This window comes from Gekko japonicus, unplaced genomic scaffold, assembly GCF_001447785.1.
Source record: "Gekko japonicus isolate JY-2015 unplaced genomic scaffold, Gekko_japonicus_V1.1 scaffold1035, whole genome shotgun sequence".
NCBI classification, from domain to species: Eukaryota; Metazoa; Chordata; class Lepidosauria; order Squamata; family Gekkonidae; genus Gekko; species Gekko japonicus.
In genome coordinates, this window is record NW_015168078.1 from 484,293 (window position 1) to 502,771 (window position 18,479).

The 18,479-nt window shown below is 42.9% G+C and overlaps 1 protein-coding gene across 1 annotated transcript in view; it reads left to right on the forward strand.

The window, feature by feature from the left end:
• The window catches only part of TTC7B (tetratricopeptide repeat domain 7B), a 151,814-nt gene that overhangs the window by 34,713 nt on the left and 98,622 nt on the right, over positions 1-18,479 (forward strand). The window contains exons 7-12 of the mRNA XM_015414663.1: positions 4,271-4,334; positions 7,515-7,652; positions 14,484-14,567; positions 16,872-16,979; positions 18,095-18,212; positions 18,381-18,438. Of these exons, the coding sequence (XP_015270149.1) occupies positions 4,271-4,334; positions 7,515-7,652; positions 14,484-14,567; positions 16,872-16,979; positions 18,095-18,212; positions 18,381-18,438 (570 nt within the window). The remainder of the gene's footprint in view (positions 1-4,270; positions 4,335-7,514; positions 7,653-14,483; positions 14,568-16,871; positions 16,980-18,094; positions 18,213-18,380; positions 18,439-18,479) is intronic.

Sequence of the window (18,479 nt, forward strand, 5' to 3'; positions counted from 1 at the left end):
TCCATATGGATAGTATGCGTGAGTTGTACAGGGATGCTTTAAGTGGGCTGCACTGTATTGGCTTCAACCAAGAAAGTCCTTGAATGACTGTGGTCTTACATGCCTATGAAGTCCCATTCCTTCTTGAGAGTTTCTAACAATGATCAGAAGGAACATAAAGGTTCCCTTGCTCGAAAGCCAGTCAGATCCAACTCTAGGGTTGTGGTGCTCATCTCCGTTTCAAAGTTGAAGAGCCAGCGTTGCCCGAAGACTTTTCCGTGGTCATGTGGCCAGCATGGCCAAGGTGCACAGAACGCTGTTAACCTTCCCACCAAAGTGGTACCTATTCATCTACTTGCAATTGGCAGGAGCTGGGGTCAGAGATGGGAGCGCATTCCGTCATGTGGCATTAGGGTCTCAAACTGCCATGCTACCGACCTTCCGGTCTTCAGCTCAGCGTCTTAACCTCTGAGCCACTGCGGCCCCATGTTACCACTTTAACACAGTGTTAATGAGAATTTTGTACACTGCTAATACCATGCCATCTCACAACTTTAACTAGAAGAGTCTCAAAATTGTTGGGCTGCATGGGATAAAACAATTACGTTTTCAACAGTTATAGAAACATGTCAAAAATAAAAAGAAGCTAGGTTGTAACTCTAGTTCACTTAACATTGTTTAATAATAGTAGGAGAACAGTGAAAATGGTGATATTGGTCCCACTTTCTCATTAGCAGTGAAGAAAACATTGAAGTGTGTATTAAAATATTGCATGAGAATAAACAGAAAAATCATTACAGAAATTAATTTTACATTAGTCTGCTCTCATAGCTTTAATAATTTAAGTCATTTTGAGCTGTGTGGAAATTTCGAAACACACAGGCTTGTAGGGAGAGATGGCTTTAAACATCTCCCCTGCCTTTGGGCTATGAGATTTTCTTTTTGTACGTTTAAGTGCACCTGCAGCTCACTGAATTTGTTTTCATTTGTTTTCATTTAATACTGTGGGCATGGTATTGTACCAGATTTTTTTTGATATAATGAATTATACATAGGATAGAATATTGAAGTGTTTCCTTAAAGGAAACAGCAAAAACTAAATTCTCAAGAAATAAACTGTTCTGATGTTTGTGAAATTTCTTGCATTAGTTCTGCTTTCTATATCATATACTTATGAGGGGTCTTCAATAAATGCATCCCTTGATCTCTATTCATATTTTTGGAAGAAGCATGAAGAATCACTCTGCTTCTCAACCAGTACATTAAAGAAACTGGTTTTATGGGTGTACTTCCTCTTACCACAGAGTACTCAAGCCCAAAGCCAGAAATCTTATGGAGAGGAGGTATCAGTACATTGCGGGGGTGGGGGGTTGGAGTTGCCAAGTCCACCTCAAACCCTGAGACTCGTTGCTGGTTAAGGCAAAATTTTTCACACACAAAATGGAAAATTGAGGTGGGGGTGGGGGAAATGAAAGACAAGGCTGCACTCAAAATGTATAATATGCTTTTTTTTGTGTGTAAGGCAATTTACACCATTAGTAATTATTTTGTATTTCATTAATGATAATTCTATATATAATGTAGACCTATACCTCATTTTCATTAATTTGTTTAAATGTAAAAAATGTTGTTGGCAGCAGTTAATATTCCATAATGTGTTTAATGATATATTATTAGAGAGTTCAGTGTTTTCAGATTTATAAACTTTAAATTAATATCCAAATATGATGGTAATCCAAGTATGATATGAGAGTGTTTCTGTCTACATAATAAACTTTTTTTACTATATAATTTGCTTTCTATCTTCAACTTTTATTTTTTCCTACCTCTCAGATGGGAAAAATTAAGATAAATGCGCTATAGTAGCATAGGCGAGCGCTGTGTGCAGTCTAGGGTATAGCAGTTCGCAACTCTTCTCAATTATTAGTTTTTCTTATAGAAAATGAAGATATTTATGCTTTTAAATTCCATGTATGACAAATAGTACAATTTTGTATGCTAATTTATAAATGATGCTATTTATGTTCAGTCAGTAAAAGAAGTTTAGGTTTGATAGGAAAGTATGGCATGTATTTCAGTATTTCCCAGAAATTTCCAGGCTTTTTTTCAGGGAGGGAAAATGAGTGAAATCCGCCACCCTTGATTTCAAAGTTTCTGGTAATTTTACATGTCTAAGTGGTAGTTCTATATACTACAGGGTATATGCCACATGGTATCCGTGTGTAACCATAATCATGTGGCTTTGAACAGATGGACCATTTACCAGACTAAAAAGTAATATGAAAATTAACTTGGGCATCACACATCACTCCTCCCTCTATTACTCCTCTCTAGGTATCGCCAAAACCACGTTGGTTTTACCACAGCATTTCTGGCAATTTTTAAAGATGTGTCACTTCTCGGTTTTCCCCGATGTACTATCTCTCCAATGGCAGTCTTTTCCTTTGGCCTGCCAGCCTGTGTGCTCCAGACAGGCACATGGCAACCCTACGGCTTGTAGGGAGGGAAAAGTACTTTGCATGTTTTCAAAGGGTATGCAGTCTCTGCATTCAGATAACTCATTATTCTTGGGACAATTTTATTTAGATCCTCCTAAAGACCTTACTTTTTTCTACTGAGGGTGGTGGGGCTTATGGCAGCCCAGATATTATACTCCCTGAGCCCTTTGGCCGTCTGTCCAAAATTTCCATTGTGCAAGGTTCCAGAGTTTAAGCCTGTTGGAGCATGATTCCTCTTTAGTTTGACAGACTGGAGGGGGGGAGTGAGGAGGCTGAGAATGGGTATTCATTAGTGGGTAAAAGGCATTCTGTGTATACTCAAAGGTGTGCCTCCTTTTACTCAGGCAAGTTACAGCAGGGTGGTTTGCAATAAACGATGAAACCCAGATACTGGGCTGAGTGAAACTGGACTGTTGTTTTTTCTGTTCCTGCTTTCCATGACCCTACCTACTCCCAAGACAAATTTCCCACTGCAAACGGAGGCAGCTCCCAGGTTGTATAAATTGTACTCCAGTTTACTGCCCAATATTCTCACATCGTTGTTTACATTGTGGAGGAGAGAAACAAAAAAGCAAAAAGGGGGGGAAGGTAAAGGGCTCAGGAAGAAAGGGAAGAGAGCTGAAGAGGCTGAATGCAGTCAGAAAGGAGTTAATTTATTTGGCTCCAGCTGGTTTACAGCTTCCCCCCCCCCATTCCTTCCCAGGCAATGGAGGGGGAAACCTGCTTTCTCCTTTTCCCTTTTACGTTTGCCACCAAAAGGGCTGTAGACTTACTTTATTTGGAAATGAAAGCTGGGGATTCCAAAGTGGAGCATGACACATTTCTGGGAGGAGTTGTCCCCAAATCTCCTCCAGCTACAGGCCTGTCAGTAATGTAGAAAGGATGAAAAACCATATCTTACATAGGAGCAGTCCATTTGTTCCAGCCTACTTTCCACATCCACAGTAATGCTGAAGGCACTCAGACTGACATTTCACTCATTTTTGAAAAGAAAAAAATGCAGAGAGATGCAACATGAAATCAAATGGAATCTGTTTAGAGTACGGGCGGTGGCTGTAATGCCTATTGTGATCCAAATGTGAGAGGTCTCATGAAAATCCAGGAAACTCTTCAGGCCATTGAATGTGTCCTGTGGTTGCTATCAGTGCAACAACATGGGGACACAGTAGCTTTTGTGTTTGTGCTCACTGGGTCATTGTTATAGCTGTCAAAGCAGCCTACTGAGTTGCCTGTTCCTGATTACGGCTGTGTTACTGTGGGCAACACTTGCAACCATCTTTTCAAAATAACCTTTATGGCTGTGATTTAGGGTTGCCAATTCTTGCCCTGGCTGCATTGGGGGACTTTGGGGGTGTTCTGGGGGGTAGGTGCGGACGGCACACGACGTCCTCAGCACAATGATGTTGCGTGAGGGACACTCTGGTACTTGGGCAAGCTCTATGGTTTTTTCAGCCTAAAACCATGGAGTTTGACCAAATATCAGAGCATCCCCAGAACGGGGCATCACTTCTTGGTGACATCATCGTTCCGTGCGACATCCCTGTTTGGGGTGGGGCTTCACAAAAAATTGGGGGTTTCCCTAGCACAGCCTAGGGAATGGCAACCCTATTGTAATTTGATTTGCTGTTGCAAGAATCAAAATAGGTACAGATGTTATTATATACCTACCAATACACTGTGTGCTTGTAAATTGTTATTAGTGCTGAACGCGGCAGAGTAGTTAAATATGGTATGTTTTAAAAAATCTTGAGATACTTTATTTTTTAAGGTAATAAATACTCAATTTTTAACAGCATTTTCTGTCCTCAAGAGAATACTGAAGAAGCTCTTTTGCTGCTGCTGATCAGTGAATCTATGGTAAGCAAGTCAGATTTCTTTAAAATTAATTTCATTTAAATTACATTTGTTGCATTATTTCCATCCAGCGTCTCATGTTTTGCTACTTTTGTTCTGGAAAAGTTGTGTTTCCTCTTACACCGAGTCCTTGATAAAAGTAGTCCATCAAGCTCCTGTAAGTTTGGGGGGGGGGGGAGAGACAGCTACAACAAGGCTGCCCATCTTTCTTTTCCCCCTTTGAGTCTAATTGTACTGGGTTTCTGTTGGGGAAATGGTAGGGGTGAAGGAAGAGTTAACCCCTCCTCATCCCAACAGAGAGACACTGGTTCATATTACAGCTTCCCTCTCCCATACCTTAAAAGCATTGTGGGAGACCCACTTAAGGATTCCCAAGTAATAGTAGGGTTGCCAGGTCTGATCACTGTGTCAGCAGCAGGACTGGGAGGGGGTGTTGGGTGGGGAGTGGGCGGGGACATCGCATGGTGTGCAAACGTCACCCTGAAGTGATGTGGGCACACCAGTGACGTGGAAGGTGATGCTCTGGTTTTGGGCAAAACTCTATGGTAAAATCCATAGAGTTTTGCCCAAAAACCAGAGTGTCACCCGCCCCCCAACATCACTTACGTATCTACACAACTTTCAGGTGACGTCAGCATGTCGTGCATGATGTTGCTGTTTGGGGGGTGACGGGGATTTCCTCCCACTGGCCAGCTGCCTGCCATCGGGCAGGAGCCTGTAAAAGTGGGGGATCCCCGCCCCCACCTGGCAAATTGTAACCCCAAGTAATAGATAGTTTGACCCCTTGTGTGTGTGTAAGTGTAAAATGGCATCAAGTCGCAGTCGACTTATGATGAACTCTGTAGGGTTCTCAAGGCAAGAGATGAACAGAGGTGATTTACCATTGTCTGCCTCTGTGTATCAACCCTGGGCCTTCTTGGTGTCCCTTAGTATTAGGATTGTGCGGTACAAACGGTTCACAAAGTTACTTGGATAAATAATTAGGGACTGTGGTCAATACCCCTGTGTATAGGTTCCTGCAAGCAGGACCCTAGTATGTAATTTTTAGCACTGCTTAATGTATCAGGTTAATACTTAACGGCAGAGGTCATTTCGGGGGGATCGTGGGGGATCGCAGTTCCCCCGGGTGAGGTACGGGGGCGGGGCACATGACGAAGCCCCGCCCCCTGCTTCCGGCTGCCCCGCTTCCGGCCCTCATTCAGCCAGGAGGAGGCAGGAGAAGAGGGAAGGTAAGTTGCTTCCTCCCTGCCTCTCCCCACCCCTGCCTGACTGGGGCCAGGGAGGGCCTTCGCGGGGCTTCCTTGCACTCCCACCGGCCTTGCAGGTCCACTGCCGGGCCCCTCATGGGGCTCGACAGTGGAGCTGCAAGGCCGGCGGTGGCGGCCGGGACCGTTGGGGGTGGGGTGTGTGGCCTTATGACACACTTCCGGTGATGTCAGGGGGTGTGGCCTTATGACACACTTCCGGTGATGTCAGGGGGTGTGGCATACGCTAATGAGTTATGCTAATGAACTCCTCTAGCTCTTTTTCTACGAAACGACCCCTGTAAGCCATCCATAGAAACTGTGTTTTAATAAAAGCCTACCCTTTCATGTTCTTCTAAGTCGACTCTAGGGTTGCGGTGCTCATCTCCGTTTCAAAGCCGAAGAGCCAGCGCTGTCCGAAGACGTTTCCATAGTCATGTGGCCGGCATGACTAAACACCAAGGCGCACGGAATGCTGTTACCTTCCCACCGAAGTGGTACCTATTTATCTAATTGCAATTTCTTGCTTTCGGACTGCTAAGTTGGAAGGAAGGGGTAGGTCCATGCAACCAATATGCTACCTAACTTGCCCCCACTGTGCTGCTTGTTTCTCTTTGCCATGCCTAGATTGGCTCATTATCAGGTCTCGTCGAGGGCCACTGCCTTCAATATGACACAAAAGAATTAAAATAAGTTGCTTACCTCTACCCTTAGCTTCAGATGGCTAATGGACATGTATTGTAGCATGCTTAGCACATTCGAAAGAATAAATATTGCTGTTTATATTTCCTATAGTGTCTGCAGATATATGAATGTGTGTTAATTGTCTCAATATCCAGTATAGGAAGGGAGTGCTGATGCAAATAAATTGTATCCTTAATCTGCGATGATGTGCTTTCAAGGGTGGATGTGGGTAGCTAAGCTCATGAAAAGTAGAGTGCCATTGTGAAAATTCATCACTCCCATCCTGCCCTCCAACAGTGTCTGATTACCCTGGTTTTGTTTATGCAAATCATTAGGTGTTTTCAGAGCCCTAAATAGATATAGGAGAGTGAACGTCTGTGGGATTCTAAACGGGGTGATATTCTTCTCTCTGAATTGGAGATAAAAGTAAACTCCTAACTAATGTATATCTAAACCTGCAAAAAGATAAGAGACAGCATGTGTGCTGCTGTTCTTCTCGTGGAGAAAGGCTATTCAGCAGTCTTCCATTTGTTTACAGTTGTCATTCGTATTAATCTCCTGTTTTTGACATCTAGGGTGATTCATTTTGAGATGGCAGCAGCTCTTAAGAAAAGCAGTGCCATTCCCTGAGACCACAAAGCATGGGATTTTTTTGTGTATTGATCCTTTTATCTTTATACAAAAGCCATGGAATACCTTTTAGGGAATACCCTTCATCTTCCCCAGCAGGCCAAAGATGTAACCTGATAACTGACTCCACCCATCTCCATTCTATTCAAATCTGCTTGGCATTCTACACAGTGTTCTGGCAATAAGCCCTTAACATCAGGCCCTGAAACACCTTTTCCCCTTCCTCCTCTTTAAACATCCGTCCTATTGAAGAGTTCTGGAGAACTCAGACACTTGCACACTAATTGGTATTATTTTTTATTGGTCCTAATAAACTGTATCACATGGCTTCCATCCCTGGATTTTGCAACCTCTGTCTACTTTGGAAATTCTCAAACTCCTTCCATGTTTAAATAAGAACTGACTGCACCAGCTGGGTCACACTAGCTCTTTACCACAGGACGCTGCCATACTTATTTAGTTTTATTGTATTTATTGTATTTTATATCTGTATTTGCTGGTTTTATATAGTATGTTGTTTTAAATTGTTGTAAGTCGCCCTGAGCCGCTTCAGTGGGAGGGCGGGGTAAAAGCCTAAATAAATAAATAAATAAAATTTATCCTTATTTTTGGTATTTTTTCCCAGGCTAATCGCGATGCTGTATTGAGCAGGATACCAGAACATAGAAACGATCGCATCATCAGTTTGCAGAGTGCATCTGTAGTCTACGATTTGCTTACCATTGCCCTGGGAAGAAGAGGTCAATATGAAATGTTGTCAGAGGTAGGCCTGGAAAACTAACCAAGGATCAGAACTCACCTAGGTGACAATCCTTAGCAGGTGATGTAATGATATAGAGAATTCATCGATTCAGTATTGCATGGAACAATCTAGGTAACACTGAACTTGAGCATTAACTTATTTTCATGGGCATAATAGGAATTTTGTCTATGGCTTCCTACAAATAGTTTCACAAGTAATGGTTACTGCATAACAGGCATGCCAAGAGTAGAGAACAGCTTATAGTTCTTGCAGTTAAGAGTCTAAATACCTTTTGCTAATATATGGCTTATATGTAGCATTGCCACTGATTAAACAGTTTGATTCACTTGCACGCAACTCTGTTATCTGTGTGAAATTAGTATTTGTTGAGTACCAAATTACTATGCTGGATATGCAAATGATTTTACTTAGGTTTTAAAGGGAGATGTCATAATGAACAGGGAGGGGGCACTGAAGGATAAATAATGCACATGCAGTATTTGAGTCTGAAAACCTGTGTGTTGGAAGACAACATGGTGCTTGGTCAACACAGAGGTCCACAACTTGTGCAAGTAAATGTTAGTGAAAAGCTGAGAGATTTTCCATGCAGCCATAACCAGAGTTACACCTTCTAAGTCCATTGAAGCCAGTGGGCTTCAAAGGGTGTAACTGCTTATTAACCATGTTACTTTAGTAGGCTTTCTGTGCTTCACTGCTACAATGAGTCATCGTATATCTGACCTTTTATTTTATGAACATCACCATAGTGATTCAAAGCCTAGGTGAGAAATAATCACTGCTGTGATACAGAAAAGCAACTTGAATGTTTTTCATTGTGTTCTTGTAATTCAGTAGGTTCTGTGTAGCTGGTAATCTTGTGCCACTCTATAGAATGACAGAATTCACAGTGTTTGAAACAACAGAGTCCTATTATTTTGGCAGGTGCTGGTTTCTACCAAGTAACTCTAAACCTTTCTTAAGAGTTTGTTGAACTTTAATTTTTTGGTGCATCAAATGGTCCAATTCCATGATATCACCAAATAGAATTAAAATGATATTTTTGTGCATTTTATTGCTATTTTTCCTCTCAAAAACTAGATACAATACTCCTTTCTTATGCAGCTGTTAAACTCCTCCTTTTTTCTAACCTGCTCCTCATTAATTTCATTACTATTTTCATTTCCTTTATTATTTTTTGAATTCTGATAGTAAGATACGTTACTGTAAATCTCTCAGCTTTTCACTAACATTTACTTGAGAATTTGCACAAGAACTTGAGCAAACTTTGGAGCAAACTCCAGAGGATGACAGAAGACAGGAGGGCTTGGCGTGATGTGGTCCATGGGTTCATGAAGAGTCGGACTCAACTTTGTGGCTGAACAACAACAAGTAGCATACGTCTATGTGATTTTACTGATACCTTTATTTAAGAAATTCATTTCCTGCCCTTCCGTCACAAGGACAACTGAGGGTGGCTTATAAGTTTTATATACTTAACAAACAAAACACAGACAAAATTCTAACAAAGCAGCCAGAATTAACATCCATAAGGATTAAAATTAAACAGCAATAAAAAAAGATCCCAAAATTGTATTTTTAAGAAGTCTCAAACAATTCTACAGTAGTAAAACCAACTCCTTGGCCAGTGTAGAAGGATAAATAATGCACATGCAGTATTTCAGTCTGAAAACCTGTGTGTTGGAAGACATGGTGCTTGGTCAACACAGAGGTCCACAGAGCCTGGGGACTACCGCAGAGAAAGCCCTGCCTCACGTGTGTACCAGTTTTACTTCAATGAGTGCTGGCCTCTCAAATTATAGACAGGTTCATATGGGCAAAACTGGTCCTTCAAGAATGGTTGCACAGCTTCAAATTGGGCCCAGAAACCAACTGATAACCACTGCAGGTGATACAACTTGGAGGGAAGGGCTCATCATGGCAAGTTCCAGTTAACCTCTTAGTTGCTAACTGAGCACCGGATAGAATTTCTAAACTGCCTTCAAAAGCTCACCCTGCAAAAAGCATGTTACAGTAATCCAACCTGAATGTTAATTCCATGATATCACCAAATAGAATTAAAATGATATTTTTGTGCATTTTATTGCTATTTTTCCTCTCAAAAACTAGATACAGTACTCCTTTCTTATGCAGCTGTTAAACTCCTCCTTTTTTCTAACCTGCTCCTCATTAATTTCATTACTATTTTCATTTCCTTTATTATTTTTTGAATTCTGATAGTAAGATACGTTACTGTAAATCTCTCAGCTTTTCACTAACATTTACTTGAGAATTTGCACAAGAACTTGAGCAAACTTTGGAGCAAACTCCAGAGGATGACAGAAGACAGGAGGGCTTGGCGTGATGTGGTCCATGGGTTCATGAAGAGTCGGACTCAACTTTGTGGCTGAACAACAACAAGTAGCATACGTCTATGTGATTTTACTGATACCTTTATTTAAGAAATTCATTTCCTGCCCTTCCGTCACAAGGACAACTGAGGGTGGCTTATAAGTTTTATATACTTAACAAACAAAACACAGACAAAATTCTAACAAAGCAGCCAGAATTAACATCCATAAGGATTAAAATTAAACAGCAATAAAAAAAGATCCCAAAATTGTATTTTTAAGAAGTCTCAAACAATTCTACAGTAGTAAAACCAACTCCTTGGCCAGTGTAAAACAGGTAATGAAGATTAAAACCAAGACCATCAACAAATAGAGCTCCATTCTCAGGAAGATAAGATTTGAGTTTCATTATAAGCCTTTGAGAAGCCCACAGGTTTTACTGCTCTCTGGATGGCCAGCAGTGAAGAAGCCAGGTGTGCTTTTGAGGCAAGCCATTCCAGAGCCTGGGGACTACCGCAGAGAAAGCCCTGCCTCACGTGTGTACCAGTTTTACTTCAATGAGTGCTGGCCTCTCAAATTATAGACAGGTTCATATGGGCAAAACTGGTCCTTCAAGAATGGTTGCACAGCTTCAAATTGGGCCCAGAAACCAACTGATAACCACTGCAGGTGATACAACTTGGAGGGAAGGGCTCATCATGGCAAGTTCCAGTTAACCTCTTAGTTGCTAACTGAGCACCGGATAGAATTTCTAAACTGCCTTCAGAGGCTCACCCTGCAAAAAGCATGTTACAGTAATCCAACCTGAATGTTACCAAGATATGTATAAGAATGAATATTGTGATGTATGGATGCAGTGTAACGTTCACAGTTTTAAAAAGTAAGATAAACAATCAAGTATAACAACAAGATTCAGATCTTGGATTGGTGTGTTCATGCACTGGGAAACGATATAAATTTCGTTAATAGATTTCGCAATAATGCATGAAATTGTTAAGCGAAGTTAATCGGGATCACTGAATGCTCAGCCAGCTATTATGATATATAGAGTAACGTCTTTCCTTTTCTATAGGAGTATTTCTGAGAGGTGACCCTATTTCTCACTTTCCCCCATGTTGATCTTATTGCATATGACATTGCTTTGAAGGGTCATAGTTCTGACCTCAAACCTGCTTTGGAGCTGTCTTGTTAAACCGTCACTGACACTTGCTTCACCTGACACTTTTTTATAGAAGTGGGGAGACTTGGCTTATGCTTTGCCCTCTAGATAGGTGTGCTATTGATTTCGTTGTCTTGATTGATAAAGCTTTTGAGCGGGTGCAGATCAAAGACTGCAGGAGCAGTGCACTTGTAGGATCCCCCCCCCCTTTTTTGTACTCTCTTATAAATCTCAGCATTGAAGGGCCTGTTATCAAAAGGCTTATGGAACATGCTATGGTGCAGATCAAAGATTGCAGGAGCAGTGCACTTGTAGGATTTCCCCCCCCTTTTGTACTCTCTTATCAATCTCAGCATTGAAGGGTCTGTTATCAAAAGGCTTATGGAACATGCTAGGAGTTGAGAACAAGGAAGAGAATGGGTCTCTGCAATGTCCCTCCAACCCACAGGACTATGCATGGGCTTACTTGGAATGTGTAAGAGTGCATATTTATATTTCTTAATAAAGGAAAGCTAAATTGCTCATAATTTATAACAACCACCCAAAGAAGATGAAAAATGAAGGAGAAGGTAGAAAGCATATAATTCTAGAGTGCATATTTATATGTCTTAATAAAGGAAAGCTAAATTGCTCATAATTTATAACAACCACCCAAAGAAGATGAAAAATGAAGGAGAAGGTAGAAAGCATAGACAGGAAAGTTCAGGTGAAATGCAAGACAGCTCTGTTTTGCAGAAGCAGCTCTTTGACATGGTTAGTTTGAAATATTTTATGGGAGTAAAGATTTTCTGAATATCAATCATATTTTTATCCCAACCTTACTTCAAGGATCTCTGGGTGGCACACTTGGTTCTGCCCTCCTTCATTTCATCCTCAGAACAACTCAGAGGTAGGCTAGGCTGAGAGAGTGACAGGCCCAAAGTCAGTCAGTGAACTTCATGGCAAAATGGGAATTGGAACCCAAGTCTCCCAGTCCTAATCCAGCATTATATCCACTACACCACAGACAATAACATACATTCGTGGAGAAAGAGGTCTCCTAATCAGAAGGATTTACAACACCTTAGGCTGAAACAAATTGGAGAGTAAAGGTCATGTGGATGTTATGTCAGTTTTATTCCTTAATACAGCACACCACTGTCATGAAATTAAACAAATAATATTGGCGTAACCTTTGTTCACCATTTGTTTCCTTCTGTTGGCAAGTTTAAAAACTTTATGTTTCAAGTATTTCAGTTTTCATCACAATATCATGGTTGCCTTATATCAAGGCACAATATAAGCCTTGTGTGCTGACTGAGCTCTCCTATATGGTTGCTGTCCGCTGGGGAGAATTCTAAAGACCAGTTGTTGGGGGGGGGGTCCCCCACATTTCTGGAGGAACATCTAAAGCTTTGGAGAACAGAATGGCTGCCTCACTATATCTGCCTTGGCCCTCTTTCCTCTAGCTCATGGGTCCCCCAGCCTTTTTGAGTCTATGAACACCTTTGGAATTCTGACACAGGGTGTGGGGTGCCACCACAAAATGGCCACTGTCGGAGGTGGGAACACTAGCACACATAGGAAGCCTAAGGAGTAATTTTTTAAAAATACATTGGAAAGGAGGAGCGAGAGAGACAATAAAACCAAGGGGCAGCTGCTACCAAAACACAATTATTTTCACCTGTACAGCCAGTCAGTGGCCAGTGGGAAGTGCTGCTGGGCAGGAGCCCCACCTGTCTTTCTAACGATACTTGGTGGGCGCTAAGAAAGGTGTGGGTGGGTGCCATGGCTCCCACGGGCACCACGTTGGAGAATTCCTGCTCTAGAATTAGTGCTGAACTTGCTTAGGGGAAGTAGAAATAAAGGTGGGAGATAAAAAATGACCAAAGGAAGGAAACAGAGGTGAGATACAGAGAGACCTGTGGGGGTTCAAAGAAAGGGGAGTGCTCTGGAGGAGAAGGCAGAGTCAATTCCACATTTTTGTATGGGGCAATATAATTCTACATATGAGGGGGGAAAACACTGAGGCACACGCACGCAACAAGAAGATCCAGACACTCCTATTCTTACAAGAGTCAGTCGCAAGAAGTGTGTCATAGCATCAAACAAGTGGGCGGATGGAGTGGCTGATGCTGGCCAGTCGAATGGGATGGACCGGCGGGTAGGTGGAAGAACAGTTGAGGTGATCAGATGAGCCTGCCTGAGCTCAGCGCCTGTTCCTCTTGCTGTGCTCTTCACCAACAGAATGGCATTTGTGGCAAGTAGGGTGGGCTCAGGCTTAGGGTCACCCAAACACCACAGCAGTGCCTGTGTCTGAGCCAGCCTGGACGGGAAGGCAGCAGCCTGGTTACTAGCCTCTGATGGCAGGTTTGGAAGAAGAAGAAGAAGAGATTGGATTTATACCCTGCCCTTGGATTTATACCCTGCCCTGAGACTTGGAGTCTCAGAGCGGCTTGCAAACTCCTTTCCCTTCCCCTCCCCACAACAGACACCCTGTGAGGTGGGTGGGGCTGAGAGAACTCTGACACAAACTGCTCTTTTTCAAGGACAGCTGTGCCAGAGCTTGTGACTGACCCAAGGTCACATCAGCAGGTGCAAGTGGAGAAGTGGGGAATCAAACCCGGTTCTCCCAGATTAGAGTCCGCACACTTAACCACTACACCAAACTGGCTCTCACACCAAACTGGCTAGGGGATAGCTAGGATCTAGGGAGCTAATGGCTACATGCGGCTCTAGGTGGTAAAACAGAAAATGAGGGAAGCAGAGAAGGGGTACAGAGTGGCATGAAGTAGGAAAACTGTAATGGCGGTTTAAAAATAATAATCAGATAAAGAGATCTGAGGTGGTACATTTTTCACTCAGTACCCCATAAACTGTTCCGCACCACCGCAGGCAGCTGTGGATCTGTGCTCCCTAGTTTTCCTCAGTCTGTCCCTTCCCCCGCCTTTGTCTGTGCTCCTTGGAGTATAGTGTAGACCTGCGGAGGCCAAGAAGAGAATGCACACTTTGAGGTGCGGAGACAGAGCTGCATGCAAATACTGTGGACTGGAAAGGACAAAGGAGCTATGGCTACCTGAGATGTATTTAAAGAGGCCTGCAAATGATGTGGGTGGGTGGGTTGTGCCCTAAGGTGAAAAACTGGGTTAAAACAGAATGAGTTAAAATGCAGCAACAATGCTTTCTTGGCAACACTTTCCTCGTGATTAGTGAAACAGTAAAAGGGACTCTCGGAGCTATTTGAGTTGTGTTCCCCCTGGCTTAGGGCATTGTGGTTTGATTAGTCATTCATTTCTGCAATAGCCTTTAAAACAGTTACTCTGTTCGTGTCTTTTGAAAACTAATGTGTTTGTGATTTTATTTTAGTGCTTAGAAAGAGCCATGAAGTTTGCCTTTGAAGAATTCCATCTTTGGTATCAGTTTGCACTATCCTTAATGGCAGCAGGAAAAGTAGGTTTCATTGCAGATTTTGTTTTGTTGAATGCTGATGACAGTGATTTTGTAGGCTACAACACTGTACATGTTGAGTCAGTGGAATTCAGGTTTCTGTAACTGTGTGCAGGATGGACAGTTTATCTTCCAAATACTTTGTTTATCTTCCAAATATCGCTGTCTTCCATCAGCACCGTCACCTCCATGTTTGTGCAAAGCTGTGTACAATTTCAGTCTGTTCAAAACTAGGCTAAGCACCTTAGAAATTCTATGGAATAATTGTTAATCATATTTATTCATTTTAAAATAAAGCGTGGCATAGAAATACTTTGGCAGTGTCTTGCTAAAGTGAATTCCTGGCTGAGTTGCATTTTTATCCTGCCTCTGAGCTCAGCTGCACATTCCTTTCTGTGTCTGTTTTTAAACAAGGTTGCTTCCTTGAGCTTATGAAGCCTCTGGAATGGTTTGATCAAGGAGGAGAGAAGGAGATAGACATTTTAACTATTTCTTCTGATGCCTTCTGGGAAAAAACAACCCCTGACCTGATTTCACCCTTGTTATCCTTTACACTTGTCAGGGATGCTTAAAGCTGATCCTGCATTGAGCAGGAGGTTGGACTAGGTGGCTTCTTGGAATCACAGAGTTGGGAGGGGCCATACAGGCCATCTAGTCCAACCCCCTGCTCAATGGGGGATCAGCCTAGAGCATCCCTGACAAGTGTTTGTCCGGCCGCTGCTTAAAGACTGCCAGTGAGGGGGAGCTCACCACCACCTTAGGCAGCTGATTCCACTGTTGCACACAACTCTTACTCTAAAAAGTTTTTCCTAATATCCAGGAAAAACTTCTGTGGTCCCTTCCCACTCTGTGATTCTCCCACTGCCATGGAAAAATGCAGGTACCTGTGAGCTTCCCTCAGTGCAAGCAGCAGCAGCTCAGTGGTGACTTTTCCCAGTAAGAAAATTGCTGGGGAGGAAAGAATTCATTTCCCTTCTTCAAAAAAAATTTTTTTTCCTTGATCAAACAATCCCAAAGGCTCCATTTGCTAAAGAAAACTTGTAGTTTTAAAATAAACATGGAGGCAGAGTAACACGTAAGTAGTTACACCCTCCTGAAATGTAGTTGAGCAAAGGTTGCCACCCATTGGCTGGCAACCAGCAAGAGGAGGAAGGGGTGGGAATGACAAAATGCTGATGGTGCAACATCATTTCCAGCAAAACCTGGAAGTGACATCACTGTATTGGCATGATGCTCTGCCCAAATTCTCTGCAAATGGAGTGACATCACTTCCAGGTTTTCACTGGAAGGGACGATGGCACAATGACTCTCCCCCATTTCCCCCCCCCCAGTGCCCCATTGACTGGTGGTGGGGACAGCAGGAGGTCTGGCAAGCCTAATGAGCCCAGTCTATTCAAAATTTTATCCAACAGACCATCATGTCAGTGCACAGTCTCTCTCTCTCTCTCTTTTCATGGCGGAAAGACTGACAGAGTAGTCTTTATTGGTGCCTCAGTTTGTCATCTTTGCCTGACAGAGAGCAACTTTGAAGCTACCAGAAGGAAAGATACACAGATAGCAAATGTTAAGTTGGGAAAACGGAGTCTTCGTCAAGGGAGTGGCGCTAATCTGTTCTGCATTTTGTTTATATGGTGTAATATTTTAAACTGCAGTTGCATTCTATACTTCTTTTTTACTGCTCTTCATTTGTCTCTTGAGGACAGTTCTGTGGCTTTGTAAATAGTCCTTACCCATTTGCTAAGGTGCTCGGGTTTCACAATTTGCAGCAGGTAATGGTGGTCGAAAGTGCTGTCAAGTCACAGCTGACCTGCCTTAAAAACCCTGCAGGGTCGCCATAAGATGTGAACAGAGGTGGTTTGCCATTGCCTGCCTCTTTGTACCAGCCGTGGACTTCCTGCTTAGCTTCTGAGACTGGGCAAGCCTGGGCCATCCAGGGCAGGGTGCAGAAGATATTAGGTAAAGGTTTCCCTTGCTCGAAAGCCAGTCGAATCCGACTCTAGGGGGCGGTGTTCAGCTGTGTTTCCAAGCTGAAGAGCCAGCGCTGTCCGAAGACTTCTCCGTGGTCATGTGGCCGGCATGACTAAACGCCGAGGCACACGGAATGCTGTTACCTTCCCACCGAAGCGGTACCTATTTATCTACTTGCAATTTCTTGCATTACCTTAAAAACTGATATCAGATGTGTAGCTGTTGATGCTGGAATCAAACTTATGACACGTTTTAAAATATGGTGATCATTTCTCAAGGGCTCGATAGTGCACATGTCTTACCACATTGTCTTATACTGAGTCATGTTTTTTCGTGCAGTCTGCTCGGGCTGTGAAAGTCTTGAAAGAAGAGTGTATACGTTTGAAACCAGACGATGCCACGATTCCGCTCCTAGCAGCCAAATTATGCATGGGATCCCTTCATTGGGTAGGTTTTTCTGTAAGCTCTCTGTCTGAGTCAAGGGGGGAAAAAGAGTGTTTTAAAGATGCACCCTGTTTTGCAAGTCAACATTATTTGTATTGAGTGATTACTTGTGCAGTTCAAAAATGTTGAATTTCCAGGAATGTGTTAGATTGAAAGGAATACGCTCTTAAAAGAGGACACTTTCTTGAGTCTGCTCCCCCCCCCCCTGCTTTCATATTCTGTTCTGGGGTTTGCAGCACATGCACAGAATGGGGGGGGGGGACACACCCATGTGCAATTGTTGCATGTGAGTGGTTGGACTTAATGGCCATTTCGTCATTTTCAGTCCTGAGTTCTCATAGTGCTGCTATGGATTCCTGACTTTTTGGTTTGAAAGGACACTTGAATACATTGATGTCCCTGCTTCAAAGAGCTCAAGTGGTGACCGCAAGATTCTCAGGAGGTAGCCCATCAAGTACTGACCAGATCAGTTTGTGTGTTTCACAGGGGTGAAGTCTGAAAAGGAGTAGCATGCAGGTTGCTGTGCATGGGAATCACACCTGTCTCTTTTCTGCTGCATATCCCTTTTCCAGGGTCTATCGGTGGAGTCAGTTATGAATCTCCACAGGCTAGGCCTAAACTAAATGGATTCAGTTTAGCTCTAACCATCCTGTTCTTCACCCCGCCTTCCTGAACTCTCTTGGTGGCTGCCCTTACACAGACTCATAAAAAGTTAAAGTCTGTGGGGAAGAGTTTGCAGGTCATATAAGACCTCTCTTTGCAAGCACTGTATAGGCACCCTAGGGATCATGGGAATTGTAGTTCCCGTGCTTCCTAGGATCCCTGCACTGTGGCCACTTCCCTCTACCACAATGTTCCCTTGATATTCCCTGGCCCTTTGACAAGTTTGGAGGATGGGAAGGGGGGAGTGGGTAGTACTAGCAACAGCAGGCAGTATTGGGAAGGCTAAACTTGCTACTGACAGTGGGCTTTGATGGCTTGGTCAGTTCAGAATGGCTTTGATTTGGGTTTCTTCAGTTGTCCATGAAATTAATCTGACACCTTCCACATGAGATTTGGGGAGGAGGAAGTGTCTGCTATTGCTGTTTTTTTCATCCCTCTGTTTCTTTTGCTTTTAGTTAGAAGAAGCAGAAAGATTTGCCAGGATGGTGGTCGATGTGGGGGACAAAACATCAGAGTTCAAAGCCAAAGGTTACTTAGCCTTGGGATTGACTTACAGCCTACAAGCTACAGATGGTACGTAAATCACACAGCTTCCTTTTTGGAGGGTAAAGCGTCAGTAACATGCAGCATCTAGAAACACGATGAGTTTTGTGTGTGATTTCTTGTACACCCCCCCCTAAGGTTTTCATGTTAACTTTGTGGTCTTTGCTCAAATATCACTAATTAAAACTCTGTTTTTAGCTTCCTTGCGAGGGATGCAAGAGGTCCTACAGAGGAAGGCTCTTCTTGCATTTCAAAGGTGAGTGGGTGTCCTTTTTCATTCAGCTGTAGATAGTTTTT